The following is a 19,014-nucleotide window of genomic DNA, read 5'->3' on the forward strand; positions in this document are numbered from 1 at the left end:
GGGAGGGGACTGAGAGTAGGGACAGGGCAGTCTTGTGGGGGTGGTTTGTTTGCTAGAGGAAGGGGCAGGCATCTGGGAGGAAAAGAGAGGAGGGCATTGGTTTTGTGCAGATCTGCTAGTCCTGGGGGCGAATATTTACTCCCACCCCGCCAACTCTGGGGCTGGCACGTGACTCGCTGTGGCCAATGGCATGTGCGGGGATGCAACATATTTCCAGGTCAAAGCGGACATGCCACAGCTGCCTGTGTGGCTTCCTCTGCCCCCCGGAGCCTCCGCCCTCCATCACGGGAATAGCATGTTCCCAGTAACACATGGTTCCAGAATAGGAGACATGTGGAGACCTGAACCCTACCAGGAGCCAGGAGACACGTCTGGCCAATCTCAGCAGAGCCCCAGCCAACTCACAGACCAGGAACAAGAAATAATGTTGTCACTGTGAGCCACTGAGGGCTGGGGCTGTGTGTTACTCAGCACTATAGCAGCAGACGCCTGCCTACTACACCGGGTCTGCTGGAATCAAAAGCCAGTGTCGTTCCACCACCTCATCCTGCTCCTCGCCAGTTAGAGAGCTTTGAAAACAATAAAGCCCTAAAAAACTAAAGGCCTCCCGTCATTGTTATTAATTTCCTCAAATTCCTCATTCCTGTTACAACCACAACTAAGCCTTTTCTCTCTTCTTTTTCTTTCCCAATAGTCACAGAAGAGAACCAAGGAAAATAACTGAGATTTCAGCTCCATTAATTTTTCAGGGCACCATAAATTAAAGAGCAATTGCAATGTAGTCAATTTCTGCAGGAAAATAAGTCTCTGTGATTGTGCTTTAGTCTAATTACATGGAAGGCTAAGTAGTGCTATTAATACCCAGAAGCACATGCTGTCCCAAAGGAAGGCGCCGGGAGCTGAGAGGCAGCCCATGAGGCCAGGGAATTGCAGGGACATCCTCAGTCAGTGCGGACCAGACCTTGGCAGTGACTTGCTTTGGCCAGTGGTGTGTGTGCGGATGTGATGTATTCCAGTCAGAGTGGACAGGCTGAAGTGAGGACCAGCAAGGAGGTCAGGTGCTATAGAGACCCCTGGCTCAGGCCAGCCAGGAGTCTCCATTTGGAACTCCCTCATCTGGGTGATCCCTATTGGTAGAAATTCATTATTCATTCATTCACTCATTCATTCACCCAACTGCCATCAGTCCATCTCCAGCACCCATCCACCTCCCACCCATGCATCCATTCATTCATCCATGCATCCATCCATCCACCCATCTATCCATCCATCATCCATCCATCCAACCATCCTCAATTCATGCATCCAACAAATATTTCCAGCCAGGAACTTGAGATAAAATGGTGAAAAATACAGGCATAGACCCTGCCCTTAAGGAGCTTACCACAAGTATGTGTGTAGGGTACAGATAATAATCAAATAATAGCACAAATATATAATTACACATTGTGATCAGTCTTGTAAAAGAAAGGCACTAGAATCTGGAGGCGTGTGGAACAGTGGGGCCCAAACAGGCCAGGGATGGCAGAGGAAGGCTCCTGATCTGGTCAGCTTACACCTGCCTCTAGACCCACGCTCTGCCCTATTCCACCCTTCTCTGCCCTGGGGGCTGGCCCGTGTAGACGGCATCCACAGGCTCCTTCTCTCTGGCTTCTGACTGGATTTGGCCCACGGAGGCACCAGCAGAAGACCGGAGGGCAGTCCTGTTCTCCCACTGACTAACCACAGCTGGGCAGGGGCTGAGTCACACCGTTCAGGGCCAGGCCTCCTCCTGGGCCCTTTCCTACGACTATGGGGGCCATGCCTCCTACTGGGCAAGGTGGTGGGCTGAAAAATGGCCCCCCAATATATATCCACGTCCTAATCCTGGGAACCTGTGAATGTGACTTTATGGAGCAAAAAAGGACTTTGCAGATATGATTCACTGAAGATCTTTAGATGGGAAAATTACCCTGGATTATCTGGGTGGGGCAGAGGGAGATTTCAGACCCACACCCACACACGCACACCCACACCCTCCCCCACATACCCCCCCGCCCCCCTCCATGCACACACACACGACTGTGTGAAGACGGAGCAGAGACAGTTGAAGACGCTGCCTCTGAAGACTGGGGTGATTCATTCACCAGCCGCAGAATGCCAGAAGCCGGGACAGGCGAGGAGCGGACCTCCCCAGCGCCTCCAGAGGCAGCGCGGCCCGGTAACTTCCTTGATTTTGGCTCAGTGAAACTGACTTTGGACTTCTGGTCTCCAAAACCGTGAGAGAATAAATTTCTGTTGTTCTAAGCTATCAGGTCTGTCGTCATTTGTTTCAGTGGCTGCAGGAACCAAATACAGGCCTTTCCCACAGCTACTGTGGCCGCGTCTCCTTCTGGGCCCTTTCCTGCCCCTCGGGCACTCTCCCTCCTCAGCTCTCAGGACCTGGGGTGGGGCCGGCTCCCTGCCCATGCCAGCCCCGGCGTCTCTCCTACCCCACGCTGGCCCTGGACAGAGCCCTCCATTACTACACTCTCCTCCTTCCCCCATGAAGGTGCCCTCGGGTTCCTGTGGGGGCCCTGGTGGACACAGCCCCTGCAGGAGGGGACCTGATTTGGGGTCTGAAGGACGATTCACTCCTCTTGGTGAAGGGGAAGAGCACTCCAGGCTGAGGGAAAGGACTGGTAAGGCCTGGCGTGAGAGGGGGTGTGGAATGTTCCAGAAGTGGAAGAAGGCTTGTGTGGCTGGTGTTTGGAGTGGGGAGGCAGAGAGGAACAATCATAATAGTTATCTACTATCTGTTGATCTCGTCTCAAGGGCCTGTTCGTGCACGTGCACCTCTCACCTCTGTCCCACTCAGTTCTCACACAACGTGGCAAAGCCAGTGTGCTCCCGATGACTGGCTCTCGACCATGCAGGCCTCAGGGAGAAGGCAATTGCGGTGTCCAGTGCCCCCAGCCCCAGAGGGGTTCCTCCCAGCCAGCTGAGGGCTTCCGGGGCTTTGAGAAGGTGTCATTTCTTTGTGACGTCATTCAAAAGAGCAGCTGCCAGCCCCCCAGATCCAGAGACTGACCCAACAGATCCAGACCCTAGCCCCACAGGCCCAAACCCCAGCCCCACAGACCCTGACCCCACAGGCCCAGACCCCAGCCCCACAGGCCCAGACCCTGGCCCCACAGACCCCGACACCACAGGCCCAGACCCAGGCCCCACAGGCCCAAGCTGCAGCCCCACAGGCCCGGACCCCACAGACCCAGACCCTGGCCCCACAGGCCCAAGCTGCAGACCCACAGGCCCGGACCCCACAGACCCGGACCCCAACTCCACAGGCCCAGGCTGCAGCCCCACAGGCCCGGACCCCACAGACCCGGACCCCAGCCCCACAGGCCCGGACCCCGACTCCACAGGCCCAGGCTGCAGCCCCACAGTCCCCGACGCCACAGACCCAGACCCCAGACCCCGCAGGCCCGGACCCCAGACCCGCAGGCGCAGACGCGGCCCAAGGCCTGCTCACCTCGCTCTCCTTGCTATAGGCCAGGACCTTGTCCTCCTCCTCAGGGTGGAAAGTCAGTGTTTCCACAGAGAAGGGGATGAGCTGCTTCTGGAAGGTGGCGCCCTCGTCTGTGCTGAGGAACAGGCTCCGGTCCCGGTCGCTGAGCGAGGAGCTCACCAGGATGATCTGAAACACAGAAGCCGGGGGCACATGAGGCCTCCCCCTCTGCACACCAGGGAGGGCACAGCAGGAACCGCTGGGCCACCCCATGCCTGCCGAAGGCTCAGCGGCAAGCAGGGTCATTCATTCATTCATTCATTCACTCATTCCACAGATATCCACGAGTGCCCGGCACCCGTGACTCTGAGGCTCCAGCAGTGAATCGGGGTTCAAGGTCTCTGTGTGAATGAGGGTACGTCAGTAGGGCACACGAGACAAGTCAGCAGTCAACAACTGTGTCCACAGCATTCTTTCAGAGACAATGACCGGAGCCCCAAGGTAGGAAAGCAGGACTACGGGGTGGGTGGGGTGGGGCTGCCTTCAGAAGGAGAGCGCTGAGCCGGGTGGGGTATGACGGGGGACATCTTGCCCCGGGGTGGGGAACTCGGAGGGAGTAGCCAAGGGGAAGATGGGGCTGGAGAAGTAGCAGAGGGTCAGGTTCTGTGAGGCCTTATAGGGCATTGTAGTGGGTTGAATGGTGTCGCCCCAAAAGATATGTCCACATCCTGATCCCTGGTCCCTGTGAACGTGACCTCACGTGGAAACAGGGTCTTTGCAGACGTAATTAAGTCCACGATCTCAGGATGTGATCATCCTGGATTTAGGGTGGGCCTACGTCCAATGACTGGTGTCCTTATCAGAGGAGGGGAAGACACAGACACAGAGAAGGCGATAAGCATGCAGAGACAGACGTGGGGGTGATACGTCGATAAGGCAAGGAGCGTGGAGGATTGCTGGAGCCCCCAGCAGCCGGGAGAGGGCACCCGCCCTGCCGACACCCCGACTTTGGACTTGCAGCCTCCAGAACTGTGAGGGAATAAATTTCTGCTGTTTTAAGTGATCTAGTTTGTGGTCCTTTGACACTCACACGGACCTGGCGAGAGCTCTGCACAATGGGGACCTTCTTGTTGAGGGCCATGGTGGCCTTTGGGGATGCTGGAGGAGGGGGTGTGAGCTGACATCTTTTCACAGTACCCATCCTCTTGGCCATTAGGGGGCCTGCGCAGGAGCAGGGGCCACTCAGGAGGCTGCTGCCCATCTGGCTGGAGGCTTGGGTGGTTTGGTCAGATCTGGGACATCCTCGACTCTCTGTCCGCCGTTACACACCAAACATCCCCGGAGTGCATCAGAGATGCCTGGAGACGCAGACAGTCAAGAGAGGCCCCGGGCTCCGTTCTGTTCTGAAATTGGCAGACCGCGCACGGCGGAGAAGACGAGGGACGGCTCTGCCACCCCATCGCCACGCACATCCGTTTCGCAAAAGGCCCCTTGGGAGTCGCGCAGGGCCTGCTTGGCCCGCCGGGAGAGTCAGGAAGCTCCTGCGGGCCCGGGCAGCACTGTGGCCCCATCATGCTCAGGAAGTTGGCCTGCACTCCTTCTGGACCTGCCTTCACCCGGTTTCCTGTTCACGGCGGAGCGCACACGGGGACAAGCCCTGCTGGGCTGGGGCTTCTCGCCATCCTACAGAAAGGTCAGGAAAGGCGAGCCCAGGGTCAGAGCAGGGCGGCCCTGCTGCCACACAGCGGAATGACAGGGACCCTCAGAGGTGGAGAGAAGGGGCGTGCGAAAGGGCTCCCCCTTCCCTTGTGGCCAGAGAGGGCAGGCCAGCCTGGATGGATGAGAGAGGGATAGGGAGCATCCGCATCCGGGTCGCGATGGACCCTGAGCCACGTGGTTCACCCCCGGGCAGCGCGGGTGGCCCCTCGGCTGGCTGAGCTCCAGACTCCCACCTCCAACCTCATCGGAAGGGCCATTCCCCACACAGGGAGCTGGGGTGGCTTTCCGACACACACACCTGGAGGAAGCTCCAGGGCTCCTCACAGCCCCAAGGAGACTCTGACCTCCGTGGCAGGTCCCTAGGCCCTTCCTGGGCTGGCCTCCCGCCCTACCTCCGGCTTGCGCCCCGGCCACGGCTGGTGTGGTCCACACCACGTGCAGCCTCTCCCCCACCTGTGCCCTCCGGTCCATCTCAGCCTCATGCCCTCAGGTGGGCCTCCCTCACCCCTGGGCCGGGGGTCGTCTCTGCTTCAAGGCTGCACGAGGGGTCTTGTGCCATGAGACCCCTTGTGCAGGGGACCCGGACTTGCCCATCACACACCTACCACATTTCATGGAGGTGGTCTCTTCCCCAGGGACTGTGGCCCTCTTGGGCCAGGGGCCACGTGTGTGGAGTTCGCTGCTGTCCCCCCTCGCCACCTCCATCTCTGCAGGGCCTGGGCGCTCCACACATTTGTTGAATGAGGGAATGAGGGAATGAATGAATGAACAGACACTATGTGCTAGTAGACCAGGGGGCTAGGGGCACACAGTCGGTCTCCCAGATAACCTAGTTCAAATTCCGTGTCTGTGTGAGCTCAGACAAGCCTACTTACCATTCTGTGCCTCAGTTTCCCTGTCTGTAAAATGGGGACAATAACATAGAGCCTGGTACCGAGGGAACTTGCAATGGAAGTGTAATATGAGTGTGAACAGGTTGTCCGCCTTAGAACTCTATGAGGCAGTTCTCCTTGTGCCATTATTACCTCTGCTTGACAGTGGGGAAACTGAGGCACGGAGAGGGGAGACAAACTGCTGAGGTCACATGCCATGCAGGATGGAGCCAGGGTCTGGATCCGGGGGTGACTCCAGAGCGCCACTCTTAGCCATGCACTCCAGGGTGACCCACGCAGGACGGGGCGTTGGAGCTGGGCCCGGAGCTGGCGTGGCGGGGGTGGGACTGGCTTGGCTGAAGATGAGCCCAGCTTTCTCGGGGGAGGGCGTGGGGCCATGAGACCCCGTGTGCATGGACGTCCCACCACGATGGCCTCCCAAACCCCGACATTCCTCTAGAAGACAGTTAAGCACAAGGAGCATAAACCAATAAACTGCACTAATCTCCTGTCTTACGTGGGCAAACGATAACCCGGGAGCTTCTTTCTCTCCACGGAGACCTTGATGAGCTCCCCGGGTGTGTTAACTAGTCTCCTCTAGCACAAAACCCTTCTCTCCCCAGCAAAGCGAGCGTCTGAAGGAGACCAACATGGCATTCATGCAGCCAGAGTCCTCGGTGACTTTGCTCCTTGAAAGGCGGACAGAGATATGCTCGGAGATGTTCCTCATGGTGTGGTTTATATGAGGAAAAATGGGAGGGAACTGAAGAATGGTTAGGGGCTAAAAATGTTTATAGAGAACATTTAATGACAAGGGAGCTTATGTGCTCGTGAAATAAGGCAGAATGCAAAATTATATGCAAGTATAATTTCTGTGCATTTCACATTGACGAGTATATTATAAAAAGGAAGTCTATTATAATTTTGCCAACGGGAAGTGTATGAAAGTAAGTAAGTGTAATTTTGTCAGTGGAAAATGTGTAGAAATAAGAATGGAAGGATTATTATTCAGCCATAAAAAAAGAATGAAATCCTGCCATTTGCAACAACACAGATGGAACTTATGGGCATTATGCTAAGTGAAATAAGTCAGACAGAAAGACAAATGCTGTATGATCTCACTTACATGTGGAATCTAAAAGAGAGGAAAAAAAAAACTGAGCTCGTAGATACTGAGAACAGATTGGGTGGGGGGTGGAGGGTGGGCAAAATGGGTGAAGGTTGTCAAAAAGTACAAACGTCCAGTTATAAAATAAATAAGTCCTGGGATGTCATGTACAGCATGGTGACTACTGTTAATAGTACCGTATTGTATATGTGAAACTTGCTAAGAGAGTAAATTCCAAAAGTTCTTATCACAAGAACAAAATATTTGTAACTATGTGTGGTGACAGATGTTCACTAGACTTATTGGGTGATCATTTCACAATATACACAAATATTAAATCATTATGTTGTGCAACTGAAACTAATATAATGTTATATGTCAATTATACCTCAATAAAAAAGGAGAACGGAAGGAAACCCAGGAGGACGTTAATTGCGGTTGGTTTTAAGTGATGGGGTTAGAATAAACATTTTTTTATTTTAAATAAACCTTCTATTGTAGAATAGTTTTAGATTTTCAGAAAGGTTGCAGAGAGCGCCACACATCATACACCGTCTCCTCTGTGACTAACGTCTTACACGAGCATCGTCCATTTGTCACAACCAAGGAACCAACGTGGGCTCATTGGTATCATCTAAACTCCACACTTTGTTCGGATTTCACAGTTTTTCCACTACTGTCCTTTTTCTGTCCCTGGTTCCCATCCAGCACCCCACGTGACATTCAGTTGTCACGTGTCCTTAGGCTCCTCCGGGCTGGGACGGTTTCTCAGACTCTCCCTGGTTTTCACGACCCTGGCAGTTTTGAGGACCAGTCAGGTACTTTGTAGGTTGCCTCTCCATTTCGGTTTGTCTGATGGTTTTCTCACATGATACTGGGGCTGGTTATGGTTTTCGGGAGGCAGAGCACAGTGGTGAAGTGCCATCCTCATCGCAGCATACCCGGGGACACGACCTGTCACTGCTGATGCCACTCTTGCTAGCCGGTTCGTGCTGCCCAGGATTCTCCACTGTAATGTTCCTTCTTTTCTCCTGGCTTCCATCTGTCCCTTTGGGAGGAAGTCACAGCGCACAGCCCACCTCTGGGGAGTAGGGAGGGCTGCTCCCCTCCTGGAGGGTGGACTGTCCACCTACATTATGTGGAATTCTTCCACACAGGAGATTTGTCTCTTCTTCCTCAGTTATTTACTTGTTCAATCATTTATTTACAGCACTATGAACTCATGAATATTCATTTTATGCTTTGAATTGTAATTCAATACCATTTTGCTATTTTGTGCCCAAATTGCTCCAGCTCTGACTATGGAAAGCTCTTTTTGGCTCCTGTATCTCCTTGACATAAGCGCACCGTCCTTCTACTCCTAAATGTTCTACACTGCACCTGGCTTCCTCTGATAATCAGGAAAAACGCAACAGGGCACCAAGATTTCTTCCACATCTCACTGGACACAGCACTGTTCACTCAATGTCCACTCACCACTGCGGGGCCAGGCTCTGTGCCCCATCCTGAGAGCGGAGACCACACACCTAGCTCCGTCGGAGCCATTCCACCAAAGAAGCCCGAATTTCCCTCATTAAGGAGCTTTTCTCATGTCGCATTTCTCAAAGCGTTCTTACAATGCAGCTATTTACTTATCTGCCTCTTCATTAGACTGTGCCCCTGAGCCAGGACAATGACCTCCCTCCTTTGTAGCTCCGGCGTCTAGCACAGGCCCGACACGGAGCTGTCACTTAATCCACACCCGACGGATACACAAGTGCATGCGTGCACGCATGAACGAGCGAGCAATTCCATCTCAGTTTATGACTCCTAAGGGAATTGTTTGCTTTTCTCCTTTGGGAGGAAAACAGTCCTGGGGATATTTAAATGGCCTAAAAAGCAGAAGTCATAAAAAAAAATCTCATTCCCTTACTCCTCTTCACCACTCACTTTCACAAATCAAGGAAAGCTCATTCATTCGTTCATTCTTCACTCTTCCACAGTTGCAAAAACCACAGGTCAAGCAAGGATTTAGGTATGCACAGGGCTTTGTGGGAGCCGAGCAAAGGGAAAACAGCATCCAGGTGCAGGCAGGTCTGAGGGCAAGAAGGAGGGCTTCCTGGAAGAGGTAACACCCAGAGGAGCCTTGAAGAATGGATGGAAATGTGATTGGCAGACCAGGGGGAGGGTGTTTCAGGCAGAGAGGACAGCACGACAAAGGCACGCAGACAGACGAGGGTCCCTGCCCCAGCTCTCACCCCAGCCTCACTCTCCCACCCCCACGCTCCCGGCGTCAGCCACGTGAACTCCTGGTGTGTTTCTCCAGTTCGCAGAGACCGTTCCCATCCTGACCGCCTTTGCGTGTACTGTTCCTTCTGGCTGGAATGCACAGCGGGACCAAGAGACCCCCAGCCCCACCACTGGTAACTCAGAATCAAATTTTAAAATTTCAGAATGACAAAAAAATCCATGTGTAACAAAATTAAAATAGCTTCTTTCAAGTTTTCTGAGTCCAAACTTCTGGACAATTTCAACAAGCTGAATGTTGCTCATCTATTTTTGGCATCCCTGCTTTGCAGGTGCCCCCAGCACGAGTTTATCCTGTTTTTATGGTGGGACACCCTTCCCCGTGTTATCTTCTTGTCAAACACCTCCTCATTCATCCACCAAAGCTCACTTCAAAGGTTACTTCCTCCAGGAAGCCCTTCATGATACACCTCCTCCAACAGTTACTCTAGTACCTCCTCTGCCCCTTCCCCAGCATCTCGTGCGTTCATCTGCTCCAGGCCAACGTTCCCTAGTATTCTCTTTGTGAGTCTGCCTTTCTATCCAGGCCAGGGGGCTGGGCAGCCTGGCAGGGCCCATGTCTTGGTGATTGCCATATCTCTAGCTGGAGCAAAGGGCCTGGCACCGAGTAGGTGCCATGTTCCCAATAAATGGTCATTGGGTACAGGGGTTGCTTCTCCATCACGGCCCTCGGCTCGTTTAGGGCCAAGGCCCTGCTGACGGTGGCACCGAGTTGGTATGAGAAAGAACCCGAGGAAGCGATTCTGGCCAGGGGCCCAGCAATCCGGATCATAGGCTATTTTTGGCCTCCGAGTGGGATGAGTGAGCCAGGAAAGATGGGGGCACAGAAAAGCGCTGACAAGGAAAGGATTATTGGAGCAAAGAAAACAAATCAATTAGCATCGCACCAAGCGGAGGCTGGCAGATTGTTCTCCCAAATTGGGAACCAGACTATTTTAAATGGTGTATTTTTACTGCTTACTATTCCGGGGGAAACATATGGTACCTGCGCTCGGTTCCGGGGGCCCGTGAGGCTGGGTGTTTCAAAACTGGAGGCAGCACGTTACAGTGACCCATTTGACAGATCCATCTGATTAATGGCTGGCCCATTTGAAGCTAAGTCCCAGGACCAGCTACACAATTTGAGGGTCCCAGCACAAAACACAAATGCAGGGCCCTGATCATTCCAAAGCTATTCAACTAATAAACTCTGGGACCAGCATCGCTGGAGCCTGTCAGAAATGTAGCGTCTTGGCCCCACCCAGACCTGCTGGATCAGAATCTGCATTTTCTCAAGGCCCTGGCCAGTCCTGTGCTCCCTCCAGGTGGAGGGCTGCTTCAGGCTATAACTCCCGCTGGTTTTCAGCTCTGTGCCTGCTGGCCGTGCGACTCTGAGCACGCTGGCCGACCCTGGCCTCTGCTCCCTGCCCCGAGTGACAAGAATGGAATAACGAGCACGCACAAGAGCACACCCCACACGAGGCCCCACTCCCGAGACCTTACTCCTCACTGCGCAGAGGAGGAGGCACTGTCGGCACCCCTGTTCCCTTTGCCAGTTGAAGACAGGAGGCCGGCGAGGTCGCAAGCTGGCGGTAATCAAGTGGGAGAGCCTGGACTGAACCCTGGGGCTCTGGCGCCCGCCCCCCCCCACCCCTAGCCATTCTGACGATGCTCTGCAGGATGGAGATAATACCAATGAGCCCCAGAATCCAGGGAGGTCACGCTGCTCATGAAGCGTGTAGCCCACAACATCAGCACCCGTGGACAGTGCAGCTCTGGAGGCACCTGGAGCGGGGCTCCCATCCTCATTCAGCTTCGTGAGCTGTGCAACCTTGGGCAAGTTACTTGACATCTCTGAGCCTCAGTTTCCTCATCTGTACAATGAAGATGGGAATTCCCATTGCCGAGGTGTGGGAGACCACACTGCCTGCAAGCAGGGTTCCAGCCCAGCTCCTCTCCCTGCGTCACTCACTGCACCACCCCCAATACACGTCACGATCAGTGTGACGTGACTGCGTCTGCCCAGAAAGCAGCAACAGACACGGGGTGTCCCGGTGCAACAGGCTTGAGAGAGTCTAGAGAGGTCCTCCCCACCCCCAAAGACCACGAGGAGTGGCTTCTGCAGGTGTGTCCGGAGCCCCGGGCGCGGATTCCCGGCGTGTGAAGAGGCAGCGTAGGGCAGGGAGCGGCAGAGCGGCTTCCCGCTCCTCTCCGGCCTTTGCTTCTTCCCTTGGTCCACTGTCAGATGCTTTAAGAGCATCGACTGACGCATTCCACTGCGTGTCAGGCCTGGCGCTGGGAGAGGAATCTCGGGGGCCCCTGCCCCCGAGGAGGGGATGTCATTTAATGGTGGGAGAGGTGCTCTGGTACAGGGACCCGAGGAGGGAGGGCCCCTCGCCCAGGCTGGATGGGAGGGGAGGAGAGGCTGTGTGGAGTTTCTACAGACCAGCTGACCCTGCGGAAATGGGTCAGACTTGGCCAGAAGAGTGTGTAAGTCACTGACGTGGGACTCCGGCCCCCCTCCACCCGGTCAGGAGGCCTGCCTGAACCTGGCGTCCTCGAGGCCTTTCTCTGACCCTTCAACACGGGCCTACACCTCCCCGCCTGCCCGGATCACCTCCCACTGGACTCCTGCTCGGACCTGCCTGGCGGAACCACCCTGTGGGAACCACATGAGGATCCACCCCACCCTGTTCAGGGCCGTCAAGCCGCCTTCCCCGGGCGAGGCTTCCTACCACAGGGTTCTGACCCATCTCCTCCAAAAGGTGGTGCCAACGTCCCAGCCTGCCTCGCAGCAAAGCTCACGCAAGTCATAGCTCTCAAACCTCCTGGTCAGAAATGGAAAGAAACAGCATCCAGAAATGATTTCTCGCCTCTGCTAGAGCTCTGGCGGAATGTGCAAAGGATCTCTGGTTTCCATTCAGAACTCTATCAAGGAGAGGATGTTTTATTTTTGTCTGCCCTTTACCAAGTATAGCCCCAAAAGGGTCCCCACCCCAGCCCCCAGGATCTGTGTCATCTGGAGTTACCTTCCTATTTTAAACCAATCACCCAGTCTATTCCTGGTCAAACAGAAGCACCCAGCTGGGGACACAGAAAACTTGGCTCTGATGCCAGGAGAGGCAGACAGCGGAGACAAACAAATACCGCGGCGTCCACCCCCAGGTCTCAGATTAGAATCTGTGCGGAGCAACTTACACACGCCTGTGAGTCATGAGGAGCAAAAATAACTCCCCCAACGCTTCCCTCCTGGAGATGAGAGCATCTTGCCGGGACAGTCGGCACACACTCAGACTGACTTCCAGAGTTTTAGGAGAAAATAGCTCCAAATGCTGGCTTTTGTTTGGTTTGGGTGACCATGAGCACAAGAGAGGTCACAGGACACAGAGGCTGACTGAGATGTGGCTTTGCCATCTCTGTGTTCAGTGACCTTGGGCAAATCACTCTCTTCAGCTCTAAATTGGAGACAATAATCTCTTTGTGCTGAGGTTCCAAACTGGGCACAAGAATTGACACTGTTGTAGAAATATAATGGCTCATCATTATTTTTGTGCTTTCTTAAATCAGAAAGATCTATTCCTGGGGAAGTCATGGATAATCTGCATATGTAACTGCAAACCTGCAGTATCATGTCCCTGCCTGAAACCCTTCAGTGTCTCTCTCCTGAGTCTGGCATCCATGACTCGCTCCTGTGACCTTACTCTGCTGACCTTGCCACCACACGACCTGAGTTCCAGCCACCCTGACTGCTCCTAAACCCCCTCTGCTTCTGAATCTTTCTTACTGTCCCCGGACGCCTTTGGCCGTCGTCTCTTGACTGCGGTAGAGGTTGGACCCTGGAGGAGGCAGACCAGAGGCTGACTAGGAGGCTGAGGTGGTTATCTAGGTGACACAACCTGGTGACCAGCACTAGGGCAAAGGTCACGGAATTGGAGAGGAGAGGGCAGACGTCAATGACACTTCAGGGTTAGAGTTCAGTGGACCTGGTGGGGCATAAATCGAATGGAGAAATACAGGAACACACCTAGGTTTCTGGCTTGGGCAAGTGGGTGGATGGTGGTACCACTGATGGAGATGAGGACACAGGAGGAAGAGCTGGCTTAGAGGAGACGAAGATGAGCTCAGTTTGAGCCTCCCGTTGGGGCTGAGGTTCCTGAGGACCACCCAGGTGCAGAGAGAGGTTCCTGGGTTTGATATATGGGGTGAGCTCAGCAAAGAAATCTGCCCTGGAACTTACATGCACAGACATGTGGCTGGGGTCCTGGGAGTGGATGAGCCCACCCAGGGATTGTGTAAGTGAGGAAAAGAACTGGCCTGGGATCTCCGTTCCAGAGGGGCCCACAAAGAGGAGAGCGAGGAGGGGGCCGGAGAGGTGAGAGGAGCTCCTGACGGCAATGGAGGAGAGAGTGCCCCTGCCCACTGCTCCACCACCCCTCCACCCTCCCTCACCCCTCACCTGGCGCCTGCAGCACAGAAGACCTCCCCTCTGCCCTCAGGAAGACCTGCCCTCTGCCCTCAGGAAGACCTGCCCTCTGCCCTCAGGAAGACCTCCCCTCTGCCCTCAGGCCCGTGTGACCACCCGCCGGCCTCTCTGGCTGCGTTCCACACCACCAGCCCTCCGGCTCACATTGCTCTGGCCCCCGCCTCAGGCCCTTCTCCCTCGACGTGCTGGCTTCTTTCTCACTTGCAGCTCTCAGACCCCCTTCTCCCAGCAAGTGATCTAAACAGGCCCTGACCCCGAGTTACTCTTTGACTGTCTTAGAAGCAATTAGTAACACTCTCTGAAAATATCCGTTTACATTATTTTTGTGTTGTGGCAAAATATACATAATATAAAATTTACCATTTTAACCCTTTTGAGAATACAGTTCAGTGGTGTTAGATACATTCACGTTGTTGTGCAATCTTTACTACCACGTGTCTCCAGAACTTTCCATCATCCCAAACTGAAACTCTGTCCCCATGAAACACTGACTCCCCACGCCCTCCTTTCACGTTCTGTGTCCACTAACTTACTGTCTGGATTTCCCCCAAGACCGCCCCGTCAGGGAATGTATTTGTCTTGTTCTTTGCTGGATCCGAGCCCTCACCTGGTACACAGTAGGTGCGCAGTCAACGTCTGTTGAACACTTTTGACGGAATATATTTACGTCTCATTCTTGGCAAACATTTAACATATAAGGGAGGGGAGTGTTCTGTTTGTGCCAGGTCCTGCCTGTTGATATTCAGACCATCTCAGCCCTTCTAAGCGCCCCCCGAACCCAGGAGCTGGATGCATGGAGACCACATTCCCGGCCTCCCTTAGATTCTGCCAGTGAGTGGCCCTCACATGAGAGCTGACAAGAGAGAAGCCGCAGTTCTCCAGCAGCTTCCGCAGGCCGTTGCAGGGCTCTGCCAGTGTCTCCAGCATCGGCCGCGGACCACCCACGTGGCTGCAACGGGCAGCTGAGATCCTTGGCAGCAGTTCCCTGAGGTTCCTGATGTTAGCAGTGCCCTCTGACCTTTACCCCCAGCCCTCCCATCGCCTGTGTCAGCCTCCAGGTCTCTGGAAGAAATCCGTCCCTCCTCCGGGTGCCTCAGTGGTTTCTCATCAAGCCCTGACCAGCAGTGTGTCTAGAACCGTTTCACCAAACACAGTGAGCCGGTCCCAGCTCCCTTGCTCTCATGCCAACCGATGGCCCACCTCACGTTCAGCCACCGTCTCTTCAGAAAGCATTTCAGGCTCACTCCTGCCAAAGTGTTGAGACTTCCCAGCGCTTACCCTTCAAGCTCTAGTTTTGCTAAGACCCCTCCAGTAGTTCCCCAAGCAACAGAGGCTCATCAAAAGTTAAACAGCGCTTCACATTTCAACTAAAATATTAATAAAATCTCTTGGCGAAGTATAAATTGGGGCAGGGCTAAGACGGAGAGACCTCTTGACATTCGTTCAAAACGTGGTTCCTAAAGGAGACTTGCAAAATATATTGAACTAGGAGGACGAGGCCCCCATCCACCCCCGATGGCATGCTAACCCACGACCGCTCCTGGGAGATTTATTACGAACTGAGCAGACCAACATCAGAGTGGGGTGGGTGGTTTGCCCATCCATCCCGGAGGAGGGCTATTTACAGCCTGTCATTCTCAGCAGGATGCCCCCTCTGTCCTGCACTCAGCTGAGGGAATCTGTAAGAACCTTGAGGGAGAAAGGTCGGGAGAGATATGCCCAAAGGTATCTGTCACCAAGGAGGAGGAGGGGGGAGGACCACATGAGATCCCTGTTCTTCACTCACTGATTAAGTCAACATGCACTTATTGAGCCCCAGGGATGATGGTAAGTGTTGAGGAGACAACGGTGAACAGGAGAGGACAAAACCCCCTCCCAGGGACCTGACATCTGAGTGGGAGAGACAGGAGCACCACCGATGCGGGAATCCGGTGACTTCGGTAAACAGGGGTGCTGGGAGAATAGTAACTGCAGGTGAGTGAGTCCATGTACACAGACACACACGGATATGACACACGCTCCCACAAATGCACATATAAAGAGACACATGTATATCTGTGTGAATATAAAGAAAGAGAATGAATGACACAGTCCAGACATTGAAAACACTGTTGGTTTCTGGCTGACGAGACTTTGGGTATTAAGTTTTCTCTTTCTCTAGACTGTGTCTCTGGTTCCACTCTTGGTCTGTAAGGCGTTGCCTAGCATGGGAGAGGGACTCGATACATATTTGTGAAATGAATAAATACATTTTTATAAATTGATATTTTAAGATGAATATGTGTTAAATGTGTAATCATAAAAAAATAACATTTTTATGAAAAGAGAAATTTGCCCGTGAGCAAAGGTCTAAGAAGGTATATTCAGTTCTCTATTGAGTAGACAAGATAGTAAGAAAATTTTTTAAAAATGTAGGTTTACTTTTAGGTAATCTATGAATAAATATTAATATTTTTAATTCGACTATATTTCCTTCCCTGTATCCATCCATCATCCATCCATTCATCCATTCACCCATCCATCTACCCATCATCCATCCGTCCATCATCCATCCGTCCATCATCCATCCATTCATCCATCCACCCATCATCCATCCGTCCATCCAACCATCTATCCATCTATCCATTCATCCACCCATCCACCCATTCAACCTTCCTTCCTTCCCGCCTTCTCTCTCTCCCTTCTCCTATCTCTCCCTCCCTCCTTCCCCCTGTTCATCCATTCATCCACTAGCCACCAATCCACTGAAAATGGCTTTGGGGAGTGAATGTAAGAACTCACGAGAAGGAGAGCGCTGCACACTTTGAGCCCACTGCACACTTTAGTCACCTGCTGTAATCATCACCGTGCAACCCAGCCCCGGAATCCACCCTCCTTGGCATGGCTACTAGTGGCTTGTGTCTCCCAGTCTTGTCTCTGCATAGACTTGAACTCCCTCTAGTAGTGGGCGGCAATGAGACAGAGATCCCATTTACTGAGCACCTACTGTGCCTGGCCCTGTGCGAGGAACTGGCATAGGAGTTCTCATTTTATTTTCACAATGGCGATGAAGTGGGAGATGTTTTTGTTTCTATTTTACAGACAAAAACTCAGAAGCCTAGAGGGGTGAAATGACCTGCTCAGGCCCACACACCCGTGTGCCCCAGCATCGGCACAGACCCAACTCTGTCTGACACTGAAAGCCTCGTCCTGCCTCTGGGTCGGGCCTTGAACTGACAAGCCTCCAACACAATTTGGTAAAACATCCACTCAAACACAATTACAGAATTGATTGTCAGGAAAGGGCTGGTTCAGTTTTAATTACCAGCCTGACAATCACTGAAATGCTAGGAAACGTCCCCAAGAACATTTGTAAATTTAATGGAGAGGCAAACCCTTCCCTTCAGCCAGAGGCTGCCTTGGAAGATTTTGTGTCTGATCGATAGTAACTAGATAAGGCAAACATATTTCAGGGCATAGAAAAATAACTCGTCACCAATATTTCATAGCCTGGGTTTATTAATAATCTCGTCTGTAGCATTTGTGAAATGAGAGGCCCCCATAATTATTGATGATCTCAGTCCTCTGAAGGGGCTTATGCTGAGGCTTTGAAGTGGATGTGGGTTAATTGTGTTCTGTTTGCCTGTCTGAGGACATTTTGCATACAAAGCTAAAAGCCTGCTTGCTTGGGCGGAGTGCACGGACGGCGAATTCTCTGGAGTAACTGTGTTCTGGAAGATTGTCTTTTATCAGGCAGTTGTATTAACTATGTGCGATTAGGTCTGTGAACAATTTGTTCATTTATCTGCCCCCTAATTGAACAGCAGAAGGCAGGGGAATGCATCTCAGTGCCTCCGTGTTGTGCCTTCTCAGCAGTGCTGTGGGCGCCTCCTGGGTAAAGACACAGCTTTACTGGAAATAACTGGAATCTCTGAAGGCTTCCTCCTCAAATATTTGCGAGTAGAGACCAAGGTATTGCTGCCACTCCTGGGCAAGTTGGTTAAAACGTGGCCTTAGCTTCAAGGAGCAGCCACACTCATCGCTTTCCCTTGAGGCGAATGTCTGAAGGCTAAAGTCTCGTCACGTCTGCCCCTAAGGGTCAAGGCCATGGCCATCAGTGTAGGGACTGTAGATGTTCTGAGGTCATAGAATTAGGTAAGGGCAAGACTGAAAGGCAATTATATTTGGGGGAGAAAACTGAGTCTCCACCTGGAGACGCCTCCACCAAGGTCTCGAAGCTGATAGCAACTTGAACCATAGAGTGCCTGCATGGCACACTTCCGCGTTACACAGAGTAGAGAATAGCACTCGTAACAAAACAATCATACACAGCATTTATTGAGCACTTACTGTATGCGCCGCCCTATATTAAGTGCTTTATACATACTTTTGACAACCCTCTGAGGAGGTGGTTACTATTACGATCCCTGTTTGATGGATGAGGGAAGTGGGTCCCGGAGAGGGCAGTGACCACCAAGTCACACGTTGGTGAGCCGGAGCGAGGACGCAGCCAAGGCAGTCCGAGATCTTTCTTGCACACTGTAGAGGCGGGCGAGGGGCGCACTCTGCTCTTCCCTCCGCTCTTCCCTCGCATGTTTCTGGAACCGATGTCAGCTGGTGCTGGGGACGGAGTGAGGGCACCTACTTGTCCTTGGCTTCACGGAGCACACGGTCTAGTGGTAAGACAGACGAGGAGCAAAGAAGCACAGAAACGGGCAGCTACGCACTCTGAGGAGGGCGCCGCTGTCTAACAATGGGGCGGCTGTGTGTGGAGGGCACTGGCAAAACCAAGACAGAGTGAGACGGGCCAGGCCCAGCAGGAAGGGGATGGGGAGGCAGGGGTGCCACAGGAGATGCAAAGAAGGTAGAAGTGGCAGGACTGGACGCCCTCTGGGAGTCTGGAAGCCTCCCGGCTCTTGCCTGGGGCGTTGGCAGGAAAGTAGTGACCCAAATCCACCCAGTGCCTCCCTGGTGGCGCTTATAGTCTTTCAGGGAGAAGAGTGAGCAGGAGGGGGCAGAGAGTGGAATGAGGACCAGCTTGGATAACGCCAGGGAAGCCACGGGCCAGAGAGACCAGGCACAGGGGCAGCACCACAAAGAGCTCAGACAGGGTGAGGATTGA

At 53.2% G+C, this 19,014-nt stretch overlaps 1 protein-coding gene across 2 annotated transcripts in view; it reads right to left on the bottom strand.

Annotated features, from left to right (window-relative positions):
* The window catches only part of SORCS2 (sortilin related VPS10 domain containing receptor 2), a 512,852-nt gene that overhangs the window by 87,332 nt on the left and 406,506 nt on the right, over positions 1-19,014 (bottom strand). For both annotated transcript variants that reach the window (XM_087434882.1, XM_087434881.1), the window contains exon 4: positions 3,491-3,655. In XM_087434882.1, coding sequence (XP_087291008.1) covers positions 3,491-3,655 — 165 coding nt within the window. The remainder of the gene's footprint in view (positions 1-3,490; positions 3,656-19,014) is intronic.

Source organism: Ceratotherium simum, chromosome 8, assembly GCF_057802395.1.
Source record: "Ceratotherium simum simum isolate JZ-2026a chromosome 8, ASM5780239v1, whole genome shotgun sequence".
Taxonomy (NCBI): Eukaryota; Metazoa; Chordata; class Mammalia; order Perissodactyla; family Rhinocerotidae; genus Ceratotherium; species Ceratotherium simum.